A 25827-nucleotide genomic window follows, 5' to 3' on the forward strand; every position below is an offset into this window, starting at 1 on the left:
CCACGAGCGCTCTGCCTCAAAGGAAGACTCAAACCCCAGAATCAACCAAAAACTCCAACCAAGCAACCTCTGCTTTGCATCTGTAGGGTGCAAACCACGGGTAAGAAGTGCATTCCATGTAGAATTAAGTCTGCAAACTGCCAGCACTGAAGGGCTCAAGCTGGAGGCAGCACAAGTGTCCTATTCCAAAATCATGGAGGGACTGCCACTACTATCAGCATGGAACTAACTCCTTATATGCAAGACTGGCAACTTCCCATATTGTTTAACATCTGTAGGGCCCACAATTGCACTCCATTACATTGATGAAAAATATCCCACAGCCTCCCCATTCCAAGTTTTACTTTCTTTTTCCTTCCTGCCAGCATTTCCTCCTCCCCTATTTTTAGTAAAACAAAAAGTGTGGGAAGAACAGTGAAATGATTGTATTGATGTTATCACAGCACCTAAAGGAGTCACATCAACAACACTGTCCCACAGTAACCACAACACTAAACAAACAAAAACCCTACCACAGAGGGCCAGCCCTGAAGCAGTCTAAGTGCTATAAAAGAAACTGCAGGTGGATGTAAGGGGCACAGCAAGCCCAAGGTGACAGCAGTGCTGCTGGCCAAGAGGATAAGTGGTGACACAGGGCAGCAGCTGCTCAGTCACTGTCAGCCTGTGGCAGGCACTGCAGCAGGTGTCTCCAACCCTCCAAACTGAAAGGGCTCTTGTGCCACAGTAACCATTGGGAGTTTTTGTGTAACTGCTGCAGTGACAGCAACTGACTTCAGTCTCAGCTTGTCTGCAGCCTCAATCTTTCTTTCAAAGAACGCTTTAGACCATTTAGTCATTTTATTGTGGTACCCTTGATGTTCAGCATCTTAATTCTCTAGCTTAACATAGCTAGAGAAAACATTCAGTTTTACAGAGTAGTTCAATTAAGATTACATGTGCACGGGATTTTCTTCTCTTTCCTAAGAAGACTATGACATGGTACACTTGCCTTCCATGCAAATAATGTGAAAAAATATCCAATTACTTCATTGATAGTCTCAGATCAGTTGTTTTAAGTTCCTACTCTGCTTTCAATCCTGCCTGTAATTCAGTTTTTGACAGCTAATGTAAAAAACTGATTCTCCTATATCTTTTGCTATATTCCTAATCCTTAATAGAGATGTAAAAAACACTTGCTTTGCTGAATTTCTCTCAATAGATCTTGTTAATTGACTATCTATAGACTCCAACAAAACAAGCACATTTCTAGCTGCTGAGTTTTTTTCTACATTTGAAGAATGGATTCACTTAAATATTTACCTCCTACAGCTCAGTTTAATGGCAAATTAGTATTACATAAGTGTTTCTCAAGAATGTAACTTTACTTATGAATTAAAAAAAATACAAGCAATCACTCCAATATGGCTACAAGTATGAGGAAAGAAAAAACAGTAAATTCTAGGCATATTGAGCCAAAGAAAAAAAAAGCTAGAGATAACAGCATAGGTCTATGTTCTTTTGTACACAGAAAGTTATGAACTGAAGATCAACTCTCTGTATCAATACTGTAACACCATTATGTCACACTAAGCACCCATTTCTTTCATGCCATTACCTTCGTCACATAAAACAAATTACAAAGGCTGATTTGTAATCCAGTCCACACTTAACTGTAAATTCCCTTTTAATTACTCCATTATACAATTTATTGTTTCTGACAACAACTATTTTCACACTGTATTTGCTCTTCATATAAGAGCAGCAGGCATAAGTAGTTACAATGAGATGCTGCTCATTAACTTGGGGAAAATAACCATGCTTGCCTTGGGCCTACATTGTGTCCCATACTTTAAAAGAAGAAATTCTCTTCATTACCATAAGCCTATCTATTCAGGAGGCAGGTCCCCTCACCACCAGATCTTCCCAATTCTGTCCAAACCTCTCCAAAAGAGGTTTCCTCCGAAGTCCTGCAACATATCACTCTTTTCTTTGAAGTGCTAAACGTTTTCTCTGAATTTAAAGTGGTTCTAATCCTACAAAGAAGTTGATTCTAGCATTGTTTTGAAGCACTAGGTCTTAGTAAAGAGCCAGGATACAAACTACCTCTCAAAAGCAGCTATAACACAATACCTGGAAAGTTTATCAAACATGTTGACAAGCTTCATAGCTTCATATTCTTTTTGTTCTTCTGTCATTTCATCCATTGGATTGGGCATTGGTTCTTCTAAGTGACCAGTGATGAGGTTAATGCTGGAGGTGAAAAAACAACACAGTTTATATTTCTGCAAGAACAGGTACATTTTCTATCTTCTTAATAGCAGGAAACAAGAAGAACTCACAGAAACCATCAAGACTAAAACTGTCTGAGCTGCACACAAAAGGTTTTGTTATAAATAGACAAGGTTCATATTTATACTGTATTTTCTAATGAATCGTGACTGTATCTTTGTGTGGATTCACTGTATTAATATCTTGTCAATGCTCAAAAATGCACAGGCTGCTAGTTCTTGTTTTTGGAACCCAGAGAGGAACAGTTTGAAACCAGGGGAATGATGATGGCAACAATGACAATGTCATTAGTACTAATGACATAAATAGGGAACTGGATGACAGATACATGTCTGAAACTAATTCTGTACAAGCTGAATTTTAAAAATATAGACAGGTTCAAGTTAATTTTCCATTAAATTAGTTAACTGTTGCCCTTCCATGATGATGATTTTTTGGTCAAACCAGATTAAGTTACGTTACTTAGAGCATTTGCAAAGCCAGCTTTATTTTCACTGTTAATACAAGTGAACAGTGATACAGAAGTGGTAACAAAAGCAGAGAAGTAGTTTTAAAGAAAACTTTCAGGGCACGTTGTCCTTTCAAACATTTTAATCACAATATTTAACAGCAATACTGAAAATCAGATGCATAAATCAACTGACAGTTATCTTGAATGTTTCATGTAAGTGTTAGCTTTTAAACTAAATGGATGTTATAGTTTTACTTATATGCATATAACTGAATGTCAGGCTTTTGAGAGAAGAGCAGAGAGGAAATAGCAAGAAAAAAAATCCTGAAGCGCAGAAATAAAAAGAAACATCCTGGTTTAGAGTTAATTTCTTAGCATAGAAGCAATGTAACTCATAAATCTCATACATTTAATCCTGTCCTTTGTTCATGTACCTTAATAGCAATCTTTCAATAAACCACAAGCACCCACCATATACCTATGTCTGTGTAATTCAAGGAAAACAGAGTAAAATAGAAGAATAATGTTAACACTTCAGATGTCCACTATCAACAATTTCAGAACATCTTTAAAATGGCATCAAATCCTAGATGTAGCACGTCAAACTAAAACCTCTAACACCCAATCAATTACAACTAATAAAAATCAACAGGGCTTCTACGTGGTCACTGAATTCTTCAAACAAATATATTGGATTCCTGCTGCATGACTTCTATACAAGTTATTTTGCTCCTCCCATTTTTACATGTTTGACCTCCCTGGTTCTTTAGGAAAATTTTAGTACCAGGCAACATGAAACTCAGTCAAAACCAAAATTAAAACTAAACCTACTGGTTTTCTCCTTTTTAACAAAGTTCTGGCTAAACCCTTTAGCCATATCTAACGCCATTACTTTCTCCATTACAGAGATATACCCCACAAACAATTGTTAGAAGCTTGGCAAACTTCATGTGAGTTCCTCAAAAATCTGGGACAAATCCATCCTTGCTAAGTTTGCTACTAAATTTTTTTCCTATCACTTCCTCAAAAATCTTTCCACACTTGAATTTTGAGTAGTTATTCAGATGTTAAATCATTCTCATAGTAACTTTTTTTCCCCGCCTGCAACCATATCTGACTACATAATGGTCACTATTAGAGGCTGGTTTCTCAGTAATTAGACCATGAAATCAGTAGAAGACAGGAGTTAATATAATCACGTACCATTCCAAAACTGGCCTCTCTGAAAAAGGTAAAAAGCCCCAAAATTACGTCAAAAGAATCCAAAATGCAACAAGATATGTGTTGTTGATGTCGGCGAACCCAATGGGAAGAATGATGATGTCTAACTCCATTTCAGAAGGCTAAATGATTGCTTTATTATAATTATGTTATAATACATTAATATGCTATATAAAAGAGGATACTAAATACTACATGCTACTTTCTCTAACTATCATATCTAACTCACTCCCAACTCGTGACCCTGTTCTCCAGAGCCCAGACACAGGTGGATCCGATTGGCTCTCAGGCCCAAACAATCCACCATGATCCAACCAAGAGCTCACTCCAGGTAAACAATTCTCCAAACACATTCCACAAGAGAAAAACATGGAGCAGAAATAGAAATTGTTTTCTCTTTCATTTCTCTCTGTGCACCTCAATAAAAAATCCTGAGAGAGAGAGAAATGTGCTTGCCACAGATATGTGAAATTGAAAACAATACTATACTTTGGCTTTGCAGATTTGTATTCTTCGGTGTCCGTATCCTCATCATCTGAGTACCAATGATCTCCTCTTCCTCCTGCTAGCAGGCCCCTGGCTGCCAGCAATCCTGCTGCGTTACCATAGCCTGTGTATTTCAACAAGCTGTCGACTGCAAAGAGGATACAGAAAATTATTCAGCTGTACTCAGCTACAAAACAAACCCCACCAGAGTGCTACAAGAATTGAGAGTTACAGCAAATACACCAATTACAGCAAGACCTTATACAAAAGGGAGAGGAAAAAGTAATTTTTACCTCGCTCTTTACAAAGAACGAAAAGAAATTCTGCTGCAATTTGCTTTACTCCAAGGTCAACGTGTGTCATAAGGCGCACAAGTTTGTTCCTCACTGTTGTGCCAACTTCAGGACGGTTTGAGACATCTCTTAATGGGGGCAGTACCTGGCAGCACAAAAGAAAGGGAAGAACAGCATAAAATGCATGGAAATGTCTTGCAAAACCAGTATTTGTAAAAACAAACGTAGCCAACAGAACAAAAAAATACTCTGTCCTTCAAAAAAAAAGGCAATAAAATCAGACAACTATGCCCATATGCATTAATAGTGACTCTTGCTTCTTAATATATTTAATTTTTCTGGTCTGTCATTTTGGGCAGAAAAATACTGTCTCAATTGTAGACTTTAAAAATAGAAGTATTAGGAGTTTATGAGCATAAATGGGTGTCCCAGGAGAGTTGCTCAACAGGCAGCCATAACCTCATGCTCTCTGTTTCTTCTGTTTTCCTCATGTAGCTTGCAAAAGTATTAGAAATACCAGTTTTTAAGGACACACTCTAAAAATGCTGTGTAGTTTATATAGAACAATGATGTACTTAATGAAAAAGCAGGAAAATAATTACATTGCAAGTTCTACTACAAGTTTCTACTACCAAATTTCAAAAATGGGCCCTACATATAGAGGAAACGCACACTTCAACCACAAAATACTTTTAAAAGCTCATGCTAAATTTCAGAAATATTTTGGAGATATCACTATTTAACATTTCCTCAAATACACTACTTTCTCATTAGAGGTCATTAATATTGTTAACTTCAACCCTCAAGAAAGGCAGGTAGTGCACAAATGACACAAACTAACATGTGCCTCCTTGTGTGGATAACTTCAGACTCAAAATCTATGTAAATTTTTTCACATTCCAAGGATATATTATATGATCTGCAAACAAATCTGGGCCACAATATGAAATATTTAATGATCTGAACACTCTAGTAAGAATTATGGCTCTTCAAAATTTTATTAGGGAATAAAACAAAGTATGTCGCTATCATAAGAAATTGCAAGTCCTTTGTTTTCTAGGTGTCTAATGTAAAGTGTCATGTCCTGTGCAAAATTACAGCACAATTACTATGAAATTGGACTCACTGGGAACTGATCCTTACATGAATGCTACAGTATTGACTGCTTTGGAAAAAACAGACACTGTCTTTTTCAAACCAAGTGTTCAAACAATTAGCAAAAACATTTTACTTTGTCCCTGCTTACTCCCCACAATGGGGATAGTACCATGACTACCATTTCGCAGTGTGTTGTAAGAATGAATTAATGTTTTTAGAGTACTCTAATACTAATACAGTGATGAGTGCCATAGGACAGTCCATGAGGAAATGAATCATTCTGTCTTCAGATCACAATTTGAATAGCACACAATAAATAAAGCCCAAGGCCAGAACTTAACAATGAGGGTAATTCAAAGTATCAAACATCCAGTCATGCAGTTAGCAACATCCATCCATTCTCTGCACTATATGAGGCAGTGGTCCTGTGGCAGGAGCCAGCATGCAATTAAATCCTGACATTGGGATGCCCAGATGTCGTAAAAACATGCAGACAACTTCATTTTCTAGCTTCTGAACACTTGGCTCTGCAAATTTTTTTTTTTTGGAAGTTAACAGATCAGCAAAGTATCCTAAAAACTAACTGCTGTGAACAAAAACAAACTAACAATAAGATCAAGTTTCTTAAATTCCTCAAAAACACTTTTCTGGTATAGATGAAAGAGGCAGAAAATATATGCTCTTTTTAATTTAAAATTCCATTTATGAATTCAGGCACAGCTTTGACCTGGGAACAGCATCTAGGATGCAACTCAAAAGTCACTGCAACTTAGGAGAAGGACAGCAGAAACCAGAGGAGTGATTTGTTTCTTGTGCTCATCTTTTAACTTCTTTCCACTTGACCTCAGGAAAAGCAGCAAAAAAAAAAAAAAATAAACACCACACTCAACCACCAAGCTACACAGATCCCTTAGGTGTTCAACCATGGCACAGAAACCTTCTTCCCTGTTAAAAGCCACAGTCCATACTGTAATAAAGAGCTCTTATAAGAGACAAAGTGATGAGGTGTACTTCTCTCCAGGGACACTTTTACTCGGACAGGACAGCTGATACACACTGGTACACACGGCTTAATCCAAACTCCTTCCTGCTGAGGTAAAACTAAACCTCAGGCAGAACCTATCAAAACACCTGTATTTTCACTTGCTGCCACACAGCTCTGAAAAGTCTAATTAACTGCACTGAAATGTTTCTTATTTGCAATATTGTAATATTTACAATAATACAATGTGATTATTTAACAGCTCTACAAAACGTATCATGGAACTCAGGCCACAATATCTATTGATTTACATGACTGAAAAATTATTTCTACAGCACTGTCCTGCACTGATGTACAAATCTCAAAGTTCATCATTAGCTTCATACTCAAATTTCGATGAATATTTTACTTACCTGAGCTTTGATAAACTTCCTGATATTCCTGTGAGTTCGGCAGCATTCAGTTAATAAACTGAGAACAGGAGTCAGACCTTCTCTGTAGCTGCTTCCCTAAAATAAAACCAAATACAAATAAACATTTTAAGAGCAAACTTTCCTTTTCAAATTCTATGAACACTTCAATAAAGTTCTATATGACAGCCAAAATATGAACTTTACATAAATAGACAAATGTTCACCCTCAGAAATATAGGAAATAGTCAGATATTCACAGGAATTTGGAGGTATTTCACAGTTTAGTAGGACATCCATATTTGTGCTAAGTACTGGCTGAGAGGTTTATACAAAACTTGATATATGTGTGCACTTTTTGCCTTAGTGAAAGAGGCCCCTTTTGTGAAAAATCCCTGCAGTCCATACCTTGTCTATTCTCTTCTCCATGAAATCCAGTAAAATCTGAATAGCTCCCATATTCATACCATTGTATTTTATATCTGTTTCCTCTTGGGACGATGGATTAATAAGAACATCCAAGCAAGAAACAGGAACATTGCTTAAGAGGTTTATTGCATTGCTGAAACAGATTTTAAAAATTCATTATTCATTTGGAAGACAGAATTAAAACCAGAGTACAACTCACCATAAACTGCTTGTACAACTGCAATCAGAAAGAGACCCTACAACTCAAACAATGCTTTATTTTCTCCTCTCTGGGTTTTAAAGAAGGTGGCCTGCATTATCGCCTGAGTGCTGGCTCTTGGAACAAACAAGCAAAGAGAAAAACAAAAAGTTCCAAAAGCAGCAGTGCAGGATTACTTCCAGCCCCCACAGTATCCCATCCCATGGATAAGGCACAGCTTCCAGCAGCAAGCTACAGCAGCTGATCTTGCAGGACAGCAGGGGGAACTCTCACATTGATTTGCAATAGTCAGAGCTTCTTCCTCCTTGAAACTTAAAACATTTTACCATACATCCACATTACCAACATTAGTGTGGCAAAATACAGTATGGACATTTCCTCCTGCTGTAACAGGGGGGCAAAGTGGCCTTTTCTAAGGTCCCCTGAAATATTTTAATTTTTATTTAGTTTGCAGTATATATGAAATATAGAAGGCTTTTAACACATTAAAAAAGACTCAGGTTTATTCACCAAGCACTACCCTTCAGTAACTGGCAGTGTTCTCATTCTAGGATACAAAGAGGAGCATTCCCAAAGGGCTACTAAGTGATTTCAATTAGGCCACAGGGTCCCTCCCTCCTCTTCCATGGAGTAAGGTGGGACTTACTTTGCAAGGGTCTCTTGCAGGGTACACATTGCCTTGAGTTTGCTATCTACCCTGTTCTCACTGTACAGACTTGGGCTTGTACTGTTCCTGAACACTGGGAGAAATTACGCAGATGCTGCAAAAATTAGAATTCTGTCATTATTTACTTGCTGATGTCCAACTAAATTTATAAATGGATGTATTTAGAAATAGCACAAAACTATTCAGGTTTACCCTTGCATCCCTCAACGCTATCAATGAACCGATGAGCACTCACGTGTCAAGGACTGGTGAAGTGTTCCAAGATTGGAGAAAACTTTTCAAACAACTTCATTTAAGACTTTTAATAATATCTACTTAGAAGCTGCCCTCTGTTTCTAAGTTATTAATATAATTCTAACAAAGAATTAACAAAAGAGAAAGCAAACCATGGCTATCGGACCATAACAGGATTTCTAACAAATGTGCTGGTTCTGGTTTGATCAGACTGGGTGGCTGTTCCACACTGTGCCATCTCCTTTTTGCTCTTTTAGTAATTGAAATTCAGACCCGTATTACTTTTGGGAACGCCTGTTCGCTTTGTTTTGTTTCTAAATCCTGTTCAAGATATGTCTTTCATATCACGGAAGTTATTCTTCTCCAATAATTAAGGAATAGTCAGAAACAAAACAGAAGAAATTCAACAAATATTTGGTAGCTTCAGGCCTTTCATCAAAAGTTCTCTTTTTACCAGTTTCTTATTAAACAACCAAGTTCTCAAACACCTACAAAATTAATTTTCTGGATCACTGTGCCTGAGCTATTCTTTTCAATAAATGAAGCCTGGCTTTCTGATCTTTGTCACTCCACTGACAGTTTTATTTGTGGCAGAGGAGTGTATGAAATTCTCCAGCTACCAGGAAGTCAGTGAATATGCACAGATATGCACAATAGTGTTTGCATTCCTACTCCAGGGGGTAGAAATACTGCGTATATTACTCTCCCCTTTTTGGCTTCCTAGAGATCATTAATCACTGGGACATGACATCCACCCACTCATGCTCCCAGCCCCCTCCTGATATGCAAATTCAGCAGCAAAGGCCTATTTAGAGTCAGTGAATGCCTTGATTAAAACCTTGTTAGTGGGCAAAAATGGCACTCACTCTAACATGTGGTACTTTAAGTTGTTCATATTCAAACATTAAGCAATGCCACAACAGAACCACAATGACAATGCTGGGTACTAAAGTAGTTAAGATATTTTTATGGCTAACTTCTGCTTTTTTATTAGAAATAGTCACACTGACAATCAGCACATTGTGGCTCAGGGCATGTATCCAACACTCAGTGTTCACCTAAAATAAATCCTCAACTCTCACATTCAGAGCACAGGCATTCAAACAAAGTGCTTTAACAGGCTGCCCAAACCTTTCACTGAAGCATCTCAGGTTCTGCAGATTTACAAATTTAGGGAAGTGCAAGTGATCAGCGATCTTAAGAAATATATTGATATCTCCCTGATGCTTCATACAATTTATTCTGCATTCACCACTGTTTTATTTACTTTTATTTTTAACACAGTTTTCATAATTGCCTTAGTGATAGGCTCCAGAAGGAAAGCAGAGCTGGAAGTTGTGCTCTGCTTTCTAACTCACACCTCATCTCTAGCAATAAAGATTGCACGGTCAGAGTCCAGCATGCTGAATGGCCCAAATGATGACACAGGCCTCTCTCTTTTAGCTACATACTGCTAACAACAGTTTACTCATTTGTTAGTGCAGCTCCTATCAGGAATTGAGTTGTGCTTGTCCAGGACTGAAGTGGGGTCCTTTGATGCAGGCCCCAGTCCCTTTGAAGATTTGCAGGGGCATTACTTCTGAGTATAGCTTTTCTGTTCCAGAGCTGCCTTGTGATGAACAGTCTTGGTGGAAAAGTGTATTCAATTATTCAGCTTTTATTGCATTCTTGAAGCATTCAAAGACAAAACTTAGGATCAACAAAAAGGCTGAAATGTTTGAATCGCAGCAGACAAATCCTGCACAGTGCTCTTGTAGCATGTAAATCATGATCAAATACCACAAGCAATGATGGTATACTTGCATTCTTTACCCTTCAGCTAACTTAACCAGCTACAGTTTGCTAACTAAGGGACAAAGTGGTTTTCTTAGCATAGCAGAAAGACTAATGTAGCACTACACTGAGTCTGCTGGAGGAGGGGGAACAGCTGAAGTGATACAAGGCAATGATGTGTGTCCTCGTTTCTTTCCTGCTTCCCCCTCTCAGAATTATGGAGAGCCTTTGCTTTGACTTGGTGCCTCCTGAAGCCCATGTGGGCAGCACTGCTACAAAAAATCTCCCTTGACACTGAAAAAAGCAAGGACAGAAATCACACCAGCACTACATCATCTTCACAGCTGCCTACTTCCTCATGTACAGCCCTTTCTGGATCTCAGCTGCAAGTGTGTGCAAAAGCTAAACCAGAAAGGACCTGCGTAACTTGCATCCTTTTGCTATAGCACAAGACAATTAAATCTTACAGGGCAATATATTTAAGAGGGTGATCAGACTAGTCAGATTTCTGGACAAGGGAATAGATCTTGAGAAGAGCATCAGCTGTACAGTAATTCTTGTAACTCTCTCATAATGGTTGATTTTATCCAAAACTCTTACATTCTCCCAGCAGTAGGGATTTTATTCCTGCTAGTCCCTCCCTTAAAAGAGGCTGACAGTACAAAGCACCCACCATAAGCAGCAACAAAGAGAAAAACACTAACTGCCCTTTAGGACACAGCACTAACTTCAGTCATGGCAACTACTGCAGCAGTATCCTGAATTATTCCAAACTAGTCTGCACCAACTGAGAAGGGCTCTGATGTAGGATTTTAGTGTTACCTCCTAAGACTGTTGATCTCTAAGAGCTTTCCAAGATTTTAATCAAGGTCATTTAACACTTTCAAGATTGCTGGGTATGAAAAGCTGTATCCTTCTTCCTAGAGACTGGCACAGAAGACCTTCGAAAGATCCTACAGTCAGATACACAGACATCTCTGAAGAAGAAAATGGCAACATTTCAGTGCTGAAGGAAGCTACTGTACTGTCAGGTCCAGTGAACAGCTGACCTACTAGGTAAAAATAAGGGTGTCATAGAGAAAGAACAGTAACACTAAACAAAGACCCAACCACCTCACCACAAATAATCTGAATTTTGATTGAATTACTGGCTGACAATACATAACAGTTGGGTGCAGGACGGAGGAAAAAAAATCCAAACCACACACCTAAAACTGATGTGATTCACTCATCTTTGCTAAAAATGTTATTACCAAGGAAAATTATTGGTATTTCCAACAAAGCAGCCTAGAACTATTGGGATAAAATATCAACTTGTTACTTCCACCCCAATCCATCAGAATTGCAAAACTTACATATAGAAATCTCAAATGTAGTGTTCCCATCAGTTTCTGTGCAAAACAACAGAAGTTGCATTTCACTTCAATTTGAAATACACTTAAAACTTCCATATGTATTTTCATCCTCAGATACACACATGTGAACACAAAAACAAAATTTTAAAAAGGTGAGCTTCATTATCAGTGACAGAAAATAACAATCTTGCCAGCCACCTTCTCTCTAGAAAACTGGATATGCTTAAATAATGTTTGAGGAAAATAGCTTTCATAAAAAAAGATTAACAATATTAACTCAAAATAAACTAAAATTTTCATTGTTTCTCAGATTTCCACTTTAGATTTTAGGCAAAGTAATCTCTATTTAGAAAAAAACAACCAAACAAAAACCTTTTAACATAGATTGGTTCTGCAATTCTACCAACCTGTGCAACTCTTCAGTTTTTTCTTCAGTAGGGCCCATGGTTAATAAGCAGTGTCGAAGGATGGCAGCCATGTAACGAAATTGATGAGATTCATTCTATATAAATATAAATTATGAAGATATTTTTTCATTTTGAAGATTGCAAGTAAGGGTTTCAGGTCACTAGAATAATAAAAGTTAAAGATGGAAAATACCTATTAGATCATAACATCCATCCCTATCAATAAAAGGACTGTACCTTAGTATTCAATGAATGCTTAATGCTACATAACTGTCAGAAGCTAACTTTGAATCAGGCCTTGTAAAATTCACTGGGGAGGTTTTTCCAGTTAAATCAGCCTTTATTAGTTGAAAACCCAGTTACAAGTGTTTGCTCAATTCCATACCACTGTTCCTAACACACCACTCTCTTACTTCCTGTATTTGCACCAGGCCACCTCTTCATCCATTTAGATTATGCATGTTTTTTAATTTGTCTTCTCCTCATTTAGGCCTTTTGCTGCCAAGTTTCATTCCCTCCACCCAGTCTGTCTCTTTTTTCTAATTCCCTTGACACCTTTCCTCCATTCCATTAGTAACTTCTCAGCAACCTTACCTGCCCTAACTTTTCCTCTCTCCAAGCAATCCCCCCTTCCAATCTCCCACCAGACAGCAGCCACACAACAGCACACCAATAACTGCAACCATTTAACTGTGTATCATTTTCCTCACCCTTTTTCAACAGCTCTTCTTGGCATCTATCATGTGTTCCGGAGTGTTTGACCTGGCACAAAGCACCCAATGCATCTTTTGTAGCATCAACATCAAAATCTGCCAGCTGTACCACCTGCAGCTCTTGTCTGGCTTTGCTACTTTGAAACCATCTCCAGTCATTAAATACTGGTGTTTCAAATGGTTCTCTCCATATTAGGATAGATCTTGTTGAGCTTTCCACCCACATACCCAAGCTCTCTGCTCTCCATTTATTTTCCATGTGTTCTGCTGTTTGTAATCTCTTCGAATTCTACACCTTCAGCCCACTTCATTAACACCCCTTTCATTCTTCTTCCAGACCATTAAAATGGTCACTGGAATATTCACTAAGCAGAATGTCACCTAACATATCTGGGTAACAGCTAACAGCCACTAAAATGTTATTTGATTTAAAAGTTCTCTGCTTTTAGGAATTTCTAGTAAAGAGTTATTATCTAAGCTTTATCTCAAATTGCAAATAAGCTTCTCCTGCCCTGGGATGTCTTAAAACTCTTATTAAAAAAAAAACCAAAAACAACAACAACAAAAAAAAAAGGCCACATGCATGCTTGGGATATTAAGGAGGAAAAGACAGTGAGCTGGGCTTTACATCTCTCCAGATTCAGTATTTTGTAAGAGTAAACCAACTTCCAGATATCAAGAGTTTCTCTCTCAAGAGGTGAACAAGTAATACAGTTTCTTTTTCCAGCTTTCCATATAACTGTGTTACATGCTTTTTTTATCTCCAGAACAATCATTGTCTGTACAAAGAACTTTGACAAAGATACTTTTAATAAGGGTCTAGGTCAGGAATATAAACAGAAGAAAGAAATCTCACTTTCTTTGTTTCCTTGAAACTCTAATGTTAGCTCCTCTGACCCCTCCAACACTAAATCTTAAATTTCAGGTTTTCTTACTCAGCATATCCTTGAGACATTAAAGCAAGGAATAAACTTTCAACTTTGCACAAGTTTTGCATTCCTTAAAGTTGTAATTAATGTCTGGTTTGCTGTTTAGCCCAATGCACTAAAGAGAACAATTACTTGCAAGTTTTAACTACTGCAGAATTTTGATCAGCTTTATATGCTGCATATTCACCATGTCCAGTGAAAAGTAAATAACACTGTTCTAGAGACTATGATGTGGACTAAAAAGAAAGGTTGCCTGTATAATTCCCCTGCTTTAGCACAGACTCAGGTTATTCAGCAAAGTTACCTTGTAATTCCTGTTTATAAATTTAAGGATGCAACACATAGAAAGCATATTTATCAAAGGAAAAAAAGATCCGACATAGTAACGAAAACAAACCAAGATAAACCTTATGAATAGGACATAACAATGGAAGTGTATTTGGTTCTTGTACTTGATCTCCTCTTAAAAGATAATGTTTAAGTCCAAAACTGGTGTTGGGAGGATGGGACAAAGATTAACAACAGTAACACTCTTTTATCAGAGCTATTTGTTAAAAATGAGAGTTGATGTACTTGTCATGCAACAGAGAAAAACTAGGGAGTTCTCTCAGCTCTATCTATTGCCCTATTGCCATAGTCCACAACCTCCAGAGATGCAGCCATCTGGTACACTTAGATAAAGAAGTTTTTCTTTGCCAGCTAATTATTAGTGAACAACACTTATTTTCTTTTGGAAATCTAAAACTTTTATGAAATAGTATTTTTTACAGTTTTAACTTGCATTAGGCAAGCCAAGCAGTTCTCCCAATACACAGAAAATGTACAGATAAGATTTTCTGCCCAAGTCATAACAGGAACAATTGCCTCCTGTGTATCTACCCATTGGTTCTTGCAGTCTAAACAAAATCAATTGAGAAAAGCACTTTGGCTAAGCCTTACCTTGCTGTGGACATTCCAACTGTCAAGTGTTACATTAAATAGAGCCTTTAGTGCCTCAATGGCACAATCTGTCTCTTGCAAAGATAGAGGAGGCCTGTCACGATCTTCTGCTGCCTTATATTCTTCTGTCCATCTTACACTCAGGGAAGTCTCCAAAGCCTGAGTCAAAACCTGCACCCCTTGTAGCTCCTGACGCAACTGTGCTCTAATATCTGTGTGCAGAAGTGACAAGAGGAAGAGGAGACGCAAATCAAAGCATTTAATGTCATCAACAAGCTGCCGGTCCTTACATTTCTGCAGAAGATTGCAGAGCATTGCTGCAAGATTCAGTTCCAAACTGAGCTTCTGTGCAACTGAACTATTAAAAATTATGTTACAGAGGCATTTTAAGGCTTCTACTATCACAGGAAATTCAGATACTCTCTCCAGTGGATCTTCCACAGTGTCCAGCTTTGCTAGTTTCATAAGGATCTGCATGTTCCTCTTTGTGGTTACAGGCATTAAAACCTTCTTGTCCCTGGAGAGAATCCGGAGGGCCTCCAGGCAGGCAACTTGACATGAAGTTTTTGTGTCTTTTTCAAGGATGTTTAGAATTCCCTCACACAGTTTCTAGGCAAACACAACAAAGAAAAAGGGAACAGTTTTAGTGTAAAAATATTGGTGGCAATAAGAAACTACTTTGCAAAGCTTCCATATAACTTCTCAGGTTTTATTTGACTTGAGAAACTAGGTATTCCATAGTAGCGCTTCAAAATATGTACTTTACCAAAGGCCTCCAGAGAGCACCAAAAGCAGCTTTCCTCATGGACACAATCCAAATACATCAACATTTGCAGAAGCATTAAGCCAAAATGGCAGCTGTTACCCACCACTGCCAGTTACAGTATCAGGACTAAAAACTCCAGAAGAATAACAAAGCTAGAGAGAAGCGAAAGCAAAACTATGTCCAAGTACAACAGTCACACCTACAGCATCTGCACAATTTTACCTTAAGGTTGTTTCGGTCAGGAGGCTGGGAGAAAAAGAAACCAAAATAACTGCTACTTAACATGCAAGGATTAGTACTCCATGTTTGGTAACAGCTGTAAGTTGTGTGGCCTCTTCAACCTAATTGACAGACTCCTCCCATTTTAAGTATGACTCTCAGAAATAACACCTCTGACACAGAAACATAATGCAGTTTTCCTTGAAGGCAGACTGTAGCAGTTCTACCAAACCAGCAAAGCTGCTGCTTTATCAACAAAGATTGTTCTTGATGTCAAAATAGTTCAGAGATTCTTTATACCAACAGGACTGAAGAGGTAAATAAACACATAAATACAGCATGAGAAAATATAACAAGCCAATAATCTGCATGTCAGAACTGTAACATATAAATTACAGAAGCATTACCTTTTGTAAGAGAGAAATGGACAATCAATCAATCAAAGGGGAGAAAAAAGAGGCCAGAAGAGATTGCTTGATGTGAGAGGGCTCCAGTGGGTTTTTATGCCTTATCCTTATGCTCAAGACAACACAACTACTCATGGGTACTAGAACCAGAAGTATAGTCACAAAGAAGTTCCCAATACAATAGAAACTGCACTGTACCTCCTAGGACACAGTTCCTCCATGCTCCTCTCCCCCCTAGCTTGGTGTCTTGACCATCAACATGAATAAATTACTGAAGAGGCCAGAGCAGTCACTGAGTGGAAGAGCCCTGGTGCAGAAGTCTACTTAGGACCCAAAATTCATATTGTGATCTCGGGCAGTCTGTGTCAAGGAAATTATTACAAAAAGCATAGGAATACTAGTAAAGTATAAGATGGTTCTTGGTGAATGGTCTCTGGAATTCCACTTTCACTATCACCACCACAATGAAAAGGTGAGGAGCACAGAAGCTCATGACCCTGACACGAAGTTCAAAACAAAGGTTCCACTTGGGACATATAAGCCAGTATTGTTACTGTGATGACTTACAAGTAAAAAAAACCACAAAACCAAGAACAAACATTAAATCTAAAATACATCTAGAACAGACACTCCAGAAGAATATGGGAGCAAACAACCCAAGACTTAAACTTGTTTTCTTTTATCTTCAACAACATTAAAAGAAAATGTGTAAACAAAGTCAAAAAGCGAAACTCACAATATGATTTCTAGGATGCTTGTCCTGGGGTTAAGCCCACCCAAAAGCACCACCCAGACAATCAAGGTCTTGACTGCATTTCCACAGCCCTGACTAGACTAATCCAGTAAGTTTGAAAACAAGGAATGAGCCCCATCTCTTATCACATATGCAACATGAGCAATCTGTTATCAGAATATTAGAGACACTACAGCACTAAAAACCCCACATGTGACCACTTGTACAGGCATATAGGTACTTTCTGTGGCTGGCAAAAGATACTTAAGTACAGAGTTCTTCACCACTAACCTAATGCTGCTCACACAGAACTGCACAACTCCCTGATTTAAGCGTGGTATGCTAGACCTGCACTAAATGTTTCTGAAGGTGGCAGCTTTCAAGTGTTTTTAAAAATGCCCAAAACAAAAAATGACCAGTCTAGATCCACAAATTACCTAGTCACAGCTCAACTTCTTACAAGAGTTCACTTTCTATAGCTGAGAGCTTTCCATACAATTAACTCTGCTTTACAAGCTGAAGTGTGGAGTCTGTTTGGTTTTGAGGAATAACACACAACTGAACAGACAGTTCACAGAACTTCAGAAAAATGCTAGTTTATTCTGTGTTTAAGCACTTTTCAAATAGACTTAGCAGTTATTGTCTTCCTTGTTGGTACAGCTACTACAAGGTGGTCTGTAACAGTTTATCCAAATTCTGAACACTTATTTGATTACAAAGAGACCAAGCCACTCAAATTCTGACTTATTTTTTTTCCCGTAACTTTTACCCACCTGCTGTTATGAAAGTGTCACTGGAAAATGTCAAAAGCACTGCAGGAGGGATGCCAAAGGGCAACAACCTCCTGCTGACTTGCTATGAGAGGTGGAAGTCTAACCTTCCCTCCATACAGTAAATGACATGCAATTTAATTAAAAAATATAAAATCATCTCTTGGCTTCAAATCATAGTGAAATGCAGCACTAGAAGAGTCTTAACTCTGAATGGTTGTACTAAAGATAGATATTAAATAGAATTGATTTTTTTTGAGACTTAGCAGCCTGATTATAACTTAACTGCTAACAAATTCTCTGGTGTTAAGACCCAGTGAGCCATCAAGAGTGATTTTAGAGGAAGCAGCAATCAGTTAGGGTATCTGTGACAGTGAAATACTGCTGGCTGATCCCAAGAGCCATCAGCAGCTCAGAAAAAGCTAGAGTATCTGATTATAATTGCAGAGCTATCCATGGAGAGACTCACCCTATTAGGAAATTGCCTTGGAGACAATTAAAACCAAAGGCCATACAGCACATTTTCTGTTTTGGCGTTGATGGTACAAGGGAAATGATGCACAGAGAGAAGAGAAACAGGAAGAGATGTGACCACAACAACATTATTATGCTTTTCATTTTCTTTAGGTGGTGCTCTTTTTACCACCCTGTAGGCCATTAGCATGGCATAAACTAAGGGGCACAGATTTCATTTATGTGGTTGGAAATGAAAGCAAGTGAAAATTCAGACAGGAAGGTACCTCCCCCTTTCACAACACATATATTGATTGTTCCAGTTTCAGGGCCTTTGTTGCTACCCTTTAGGTCACTGCAAGATTTTAACATTTCTTTATTTGGTGTTCTATCTTTTCAACATCCAGATAACATTTTGACTTTCATCATACTACAGCAAGCAATGTTTTTCATATACTTTTTCACAGACTCAAGGTAGTTTCTACTTTTAACTTTTTCTTATTGTAAAATCCATTAATTTCTCTGAAATTCAAGATTTCTCAGCTTTTGTGCTAATAGTAAGATTAATACAGAACAATGCATACCATTCCTTTTCTTTATGCTGTAGTATTAAATTTTGTGTTAAAACAGGAAGGCCAGAAAAACCCATTTGTCATCTTGTTTTGACAAAACTATTAACCTATTCTGGTCCTTTATATTGAAAGCATAAAGCCTCGATGCTAAGAAGCAACGCAGCCCGTTTTTCTACAGCCCAGTAGAAAAAGACCTCTCCTGAGACACAAGAGACCTGTGTTTTCTTCCTTGCTCAGCCACAGACCTCCTGTGTGACTTTGGGCCAATATAATTTCTTTAATTCCATTACCTTCCACTACCTTTGTTCACAGGCTGATTAGGCTGGAGGGAGGGGATGGAAAGGGGAGCACAACTCTTCAGTTTCTGTGCTCATGTGTCTATTAGGTTTCAGAGCTAAGCATCCATGGCAGTGAGAAAGTAAGCCCAAGAATATTTGAAATGTTAGTTACAACTTTCATTTCTCTGGAAGTCAAGACAACATTTATCATCAACTTTGCTGAATAACAGGACAATTAGATAACCTCCCCTGAGAAGACTGTGCCAAATTTTTGCCTGGTCTTTGTGGACAGAGGTGGGTGGGGAGGGAAGGTGTATACTTGCATTCCTCGAGGATTCAGCGTGCTTTATTTTGAGCACTTCACCGTTGAGCCGGCACTGACAGCAGGAGGCTGGCTGTTTGGCAGGAGCCTGCCAGCTCTGACATGGCACAGCTCCAAGCTGAAGGTCTGAACACGTAAGAGCAGGACAGTTCTGCAGGTGAGGTGAGGAGCACACTGAGCAATCCCTATTATCAGAACTGGTGGATTAAAAACTTGCTTCAGAGTCACAGAAAGGTGAAATCCTGTGTAGCTGCACTCACAGCAGTCCCTGCTCACCTCACCAGACAGGGAGAGGGAGAACAACCTTTATCCTCTGTAACCCCATGGTGAAAGGAAGATGTTAAAAGGAGAGATGGGTTTCATGAACCTTAAGAGGTTTCAGTAAAAGCTGAAAAATGCTGGATGGGAATGGACAGGACCAGAGGGAATTAGAACAAATGCTCAGTATTAATAGAGGATACTAAGTACTTTTTTCCTCTTACAGACTGGTACTCCCTTAAGGAGTTTTGGTGAAGTCAGAACAGTAACAGCAACTAAGACACCACACAGTGTGCCCACAGGAGACCTGAGCTTAATATTGTTACAGGACATTCACTAATAGACTTTAAAAGCTTACCCCATACTTACTGGGAGGAGAAAAACTGTGCCTTGGTGCTGCAGGAACCTTCAGACCTCCCTGAAGCATCACAGCATCAACAGCACTAACTTATGAATGTGGTTCTTCTAAGATTTAGAGTGTGACAGCATCAACATACTTCACTCCTTCCAGAGTTAAAATATGGTACTGTCCATAGACTTAGAGAATCTCCCCACATCATGAATTTAACTGGTAGGGAAGGCCCCACAATACATTTGATATGACATTTACTACCAGCTATTTCAACACCTTGAAAACACTCAGTGATGCAAGGGGAAAGATTGTTTTGGGTGATTTTCTTCCCACTGAATTTTCCATCATGTTCAAATCAAACCTAGACAATAACTCAAGAACACTGGTCTCAAATTATGAAGATTTCTATTAAGAGACCCAACACAGTAAGCTGGACCTAATACAGCAGAAACCAGATGCTGCAAGTACTACAAAAGGTGAAGCAGACAGAAAGGTATGGAGCTGAAGAGGAAATAGTTCAGTCATGTCAGGTAAGGATATGGCTTATAAGTCATATTCTTACATTTGGCTACTGCTTCCCTTTTTTCCCCTTCCTCTTGAAAACTCAGTGCCTTCATCCAAATTAAAAAGCTTTACTTGCCATCTTGGACAGATTTACTTCATCTGTTATTTCATAGCAAATGGTGCCATGGCAACTTACAGCTGTGGAATTCTATGACCAACTGGGCACGCAGTGCTGACAGACATTTCCAGGGCACACACAGAGCTGTAATTTTCTTACCATCTGAAGTCTGTAAACAGTACAAATGTGTTGCTACTTCAGAAGCAGTATTTGGCTCCAACAAAGTATAAATAATGGAGAGCAAAGCTATTAAATAAGGATCAAGTGGTCCAAAAAACCCTTTCCTTTTTGTATTAGCACGTGAGCTTGAGCTGAAGCACCTGCTGTGCCACAGAGAGGGAGATACTACACCTGACAACTCTCTCCAAGGTGACTGCCTGGTCAAATGAATAGACATCACTCTTCTGGACAGTATTCTAGAACAGACCTAAAGAACCAAGTGTTTGTCTCAACCATGCCATGGTGCTGTGAAGTGCTGCAGTTCTGAAGACTCAACTCTTTCGAGCAAAATACCATCAAAAACTTCCTGACTGCTTGAGGTAAATATTTTAGACTTCTAAAAGCTCATTAAGCTCCTCAGAAACAACACAACTGCCTTTATTTCAGCTGGTATTCCAAAACACATTTACTTCTGGTTGGCAATTTCTATACTGTTTACACACAGAAATTGGAAACAGGCTTCCATAAATTCATATTTTTATTAGTATATAACAAGTTAAGAAGGATTGGCACTGACTTGATGTGCCTGTTATCTGAGTGGATCTTACACTACAACATAGATTGCCATCTGATTTATATCCAGAACACTCACCCACAGATAGGCCAAGGCAGACACATACATCATTAAACAACCAGGACAAATACAAGGACAGCTCACATTACAATCTTGTGTTTTTATCACCCTGTGATGTATTACAGTCCTGTAGCTATGTTCAGATAGACAAGCTTGATAGCATTACCTCTCTTCCTGTCTTGTAGAGGACACAACCTACTTTCCTCCTGGAATTCAGTATCACAAACTCACTGCTGATTTAGTTAGGTTATAGCCTAAAAGCATCATGCCTTGATAGTCATATACCACTGCAGAACAATTTACTCAGTCCAATTAACCAGCTTCTAGTCAAGCCATAGTTTTGGCCTTTCTATCTTTTGTAGTTTCAGCATGTCACTGGTGTGTATGGGTTGCTTAAAAAAAGATCCTTATACTTCGTAACTTACATTTACCTCTCCAAACTCATTGTCTTTATTTGGCTTTTGCCAATTTGGCTTCTGCTCTTTTCTCCTTTCCTGTGTTCTGCAGTTGGCAGTCAATTTTTTCAGACTAGACGTTTGCTCAAGCACAGTGTAAAAAGAGATGGGAGGGATAGTGAGGGAACAGAGGTAAGAAGCCAAGTCCAGATCCCAGCTGAGTTCTACAGATCAGAAGGGACACACACAGTCCATCACCACATCACTGAGCGTCAGCTTCCAGTAAAGCCACAGATAAAGCAAAGCTAAGAGGTCTTTGAGTCCTCTGTGTAACAAGGAATTGCAATTGAAGATTACAGTACAAGCAACTGTTGAGTTTGCAAATGCAAAAGACTGACAGACTTATCATCCCATCCATTTCTACCAGAAAAAAAAGAACACCTTAAAATATTTAGATTTAGCATAAGTTCATAGAATGAAACAATGTGAACCCAATTTCAGACAAGCTATCCTTGTAGCAATCTTGCAATTCTGATTTCAAGCTTTGAGTTTATTCCAGAAATAGCAGAAAGATACAGCCTCATTCACTAATGAACATTTTCTGAATAAATATGCAAATCAGCCCCAAAGCTAATTACACAACAGAAAGGAAAGGGCTTGTTATTACGTATTACACCCTAAAAATAACAGCAGGAAAAAATAAAAAAATTCCATGTCCAGGCTTTAAATGCAAGGCTGTGGATGGATCCCAAGGGATGTGTTAAGCCCTACTACACCTGGACAGCTCAATTCACATTTCCCAGCTTTGACACCTGACATGCATATACCACATCTCACTGATTACAGCCACCTTTGGAATAATAGGCTTCTGCAACCCTGTCTTCCTTACAGCTTAATAGCTTTCTTCTGTACTTATCCCTTCATCTTAATCCCTAGTGTTCTTTAAGCATCTCACAAAGTCAAGAAATACATCTGTCATATTGTTACCTGTTGAGAAGAGAGAAAATTGAAAAATCTATGGCAAAATTTTACCTCAGTAGATATAGAAGAGTATCTTTACACTTATTCCTCCACCTCACCTCAAATCCATACCCAGCAAAATCATTTACAGGCTTTTTTGTAACTACTTTCCTTCAAGACTGGGGGCTTTGCTACGGGAATTTCTCTTTCAGAAAAAAAAAAAAGGGAATGTGTAGTTGTCATGCCTCTTGGACTGAAGAAGCAGCAATTTATATATAACTTTATACTCACTGCTTGCACCATTTCACAATGGCAGCTAAGTTAAGAGGCTGCATTTACTCTTAACTTCTACATTGAGGTATGCAGCTGTTGAGCTATTTTACTCACCTTTCTTTTGTCTTCATCTGCAGGGTCAAATCTGAAAGTGGCCCGATTCTGTAAGTAAAGACAAGAGTTTGTGTTTGTTACATGCACAGCAGCTGCTGAGGATGCAATACTTGCAAAACTACTCAATACTCCAGGAGTCTGGTCCAGCCTCAAATAATGAGGCTACAATCATGCCCTCCTTTTCCCATCCTCCCCAACAGCAAAAGCTTCAGTAATTGACTCCAATGAAGAGTTTCACAATTACTACTGGTGCAGAGCAAGCTTCTATCTGTGGGATGTGAGTCAACCACCTCACACATGGCACTTGACAGGGTTGATAAGAGATTGCCTTGTGTGTTTTATACATACCTCATTACCCAGATTCTTCTCCAAGCGGATCTTGCTTACAAGCTTTTACCTGCTCTGACTGTTCCAAACCAGAACCAACACACATCTTGGCCAGAAAACAAGTAGTACAAATCAAATAAGCCTTGCTACAAAAACTACCAGTTTCTGTGTTCTAGCAGCTTCCAAAACACCTTACCAAGGTATTTGTTTCTCTAGTACAGTTAAATGAAAGATAGACATGGTCTAATTACAAGTCCTTATTTTTTATTAAATGCTTCAAATAGCAGTTGGGACTAGTTCTATGTTAGCACCTTGAAGAATGCTATTAGTGAAATATTACTAATCAGACAAAGAAAACAGCACTAATACCAGACAGTTCTCTCAACATTTTAGAACTTCCAATCCAAATGATCAAGCATGATGAACAGCTTCCAAAAAAATAAAAATCTCAATTTCTACTTCTAACATGCAACTCGCTACATCATGCAAATGACTGGAAAACAAAAGTGACTTTCTTTAGCACATTCATGGGCCTTCTTACCTTTCATAACCCAAACTCACAATTACACAGAAAGGCCTTGGACCACCAAACGTTACCAACATCAGTTACAGCCTTGAGGATGTTAGGAAAATCATTCCCCACCTCTCTCAACAGCAGGAAAATTATCCCTTCCTCCTCTCTTACAGGGCTCCCAACTGGACCACAGGAGTTCAGGAACAAGCCAATCAAACACAGGTGAGCACTGAATGATGAGCAATTGACCAAGAGAATGCAACCTTTATGCTTGCACATAAATATTTTGCAAGTTTACAAAAGCAATGTAGTGAGAACAAACCTAAGCAGTAGAGGAACAGAGATTCGGAATAACCACTGCAAATGGGAAGCACAGAGAAGAACCAACAGACCTATTAATTTCTCTCATTATGGTTATTCTATAGGCACCTGCATCTTGGAACTACATTTGATCCAGCCTTTCTTTTCAATTAATATTTAATTTGTTATTTGGAAAAAAAAGAAGGAAACCTAAAGCTCTGGAACCTGGCGTACTCTGCCCAGTTTTTGCTGGCCCGTAGACAAAATGTCAGTAACAAAGGGTACAAAAAAGATACAGAGGAAATATGATTAAAAAGTCTGAACAAGAAATGCAGTAAGAGCAATGTCATACTGAGACAGCATTAAAGTTTCTCACCCACTCCAAAAGAAGTATTTAGCTACATACTTAACTCCAAGACTTCATGCAAATACTTGAAATGTCAGAACAGAAGGTGCACAAGCTCTCACTCTGTCCTTGAGGATTTAACTCAAGCCTAAATAATTCATCTGGGAAAGCTGCTGAGAAGGCATAAAATCCAGTACAGCAAAATTAAGAAATAATACTTGTGCATGCTTTTTGACAGAACACATTTAACACGGGGTCATTTTGAAGAGTAACGACAGAGACAAAAGGTTCCTTCAATCAGAATCCTTCCTCTGTACTCAGAGGTCAGCAAGTTAAAACAGATGTGTCCATGAACTCCTGATCTACCAATCCTTCAGACAAAGTGCCCTGCAGCTGCATCAATCTCTACCTTTGAATTTCACCTGTACAAAGACAGCCTATGCCAAGACTGTTACTCACAGCTCTTCTACAAGCCCAAGTCTGAGTGAAGAAATCAGTTACTGCCATTGTTAGGTGTAAAACATATTGCACTTAAGGTAGTAAATTTCAAGACACCTCTTAGAGGCTGAAGAATACCCACATCACATCCACATTCATTTGGCTTCTCTCCTAATCACAAAACTATGAAATTTAACTAAAGATCTGAATGTTCGTTCCCGTAACAGATTCCTAAATTTCAATCAATAATTAGTTAAACACGACTGCATTTAAATTACAGCCAAAGCCAAACTCTGAGTCAGTACCAGGTTTAGAGACTTGTGCACCAGTCACACAAGCACCTGTACAAAGGGCAGACACCTGATGGGTTGAGACATAATCTTTCAGAATGGACTGTGCTGCTCTACTACAACCTAAGTGTCAAAATGCTCCTATCAGAAGAGGGGAGGAAAAAATATAAGATTCACTCAACATCTGTTTTCACCTCCCTACATCAGCAGGAAACCCCTTCACTTCTTGACTGAACATACCCATATCAGACTGCAAAAGCAGTAGACCCTTACTACTTTTTCATGCCTGCCAGCATTGAAACCTCAACCTGCTCTAAGCTGTCTTCCCCTTTCGCTTTGCTTGGCCAGAAACGCAGAAAAATGAAGCGGGGTCTGTCAGCCCATTTCACACACACACCCTGCCCCTGCACACTGACACGGTCGCTGTCCAGTCGATGGAAAGCCCTCTCCATTCCCGGTGACAAAGGGCTG

General features: G+C 38.7%; 1 protein-coding gene and 1 long non-coding RNA gene across 4 annotated transcripts in view; one reads left to right on the plus strand and one right to left on the minus strand.

The window, feature by feature from the left end:
• The window catches only part of RIC8B (RIC8 guanine nucleotide exchange factor B), a 32352-nt gene that overhangs the window by 5877 nt on the left and 648 nt on the right, over positions 1-25827 (minus strand). For both annotated transcript variants that reach the window (XM_053943164.1, XM_053943165.1), the window contains exons 2-9: positions 23142-23189; positions 14855-15463; positions 12274-12368; positions 7618-7771; positions 7213-7308; positions 4720-4864; positions 4430-4574; positions 2110-2229 (exon numbers count right to left, since the gene is read on the minus strand). In XM_053943164.1, coding sequence (XP_053799139.1) covers positions 2110-2229; positions 4430-4574; positions 4720-4864; positions 7213-7308; positions 7618-7771; positions 12274-12368; positions 14855-15463; positions 23142-23189 — 1412 coding nt within the window. The remainder of the gene's footprint in view (positions 1-2109; positions 2230-4429; positions 4575-4719; positions 4865-7212; positions 7309-7617; positions 7772-12273; positions 12369-14854; positions 15464-23141; positions 23190-25827) is intronic.
• On the plus strand, positions 20731-24616 carry LOC128788241 (uncharacterized). Of its 2 annotated transcripts, XR_008430996.1 has the most exons (4): positions 20731-21145; positions 23165-23191; positions 24156-24204; positions 24408-24616. It is a non-coding gene; the product is annotated as an uncharacterized LOC128788241 (long non-coding RNA). The 2 variants fall into 2 exon arrangements; XR_008430995.1 differs by lacking the exon at positions 23165-23191.

The sequence above is a fragment of the Vidua chalybeata genome, chromosome 5, assembly GCF_026979565.1.
Source record: "Vidua chalybeata isolate OUT-0048 chromosome 5, bVidCha1 merged haplotype, whole genome shotgun sequence".
NCBI classification, from domain to species: Eukaryota; Metazoa; Chordata; class Aves; order Passeriformes; family Viduidae; genus Vidua; species Vidua chalybeata.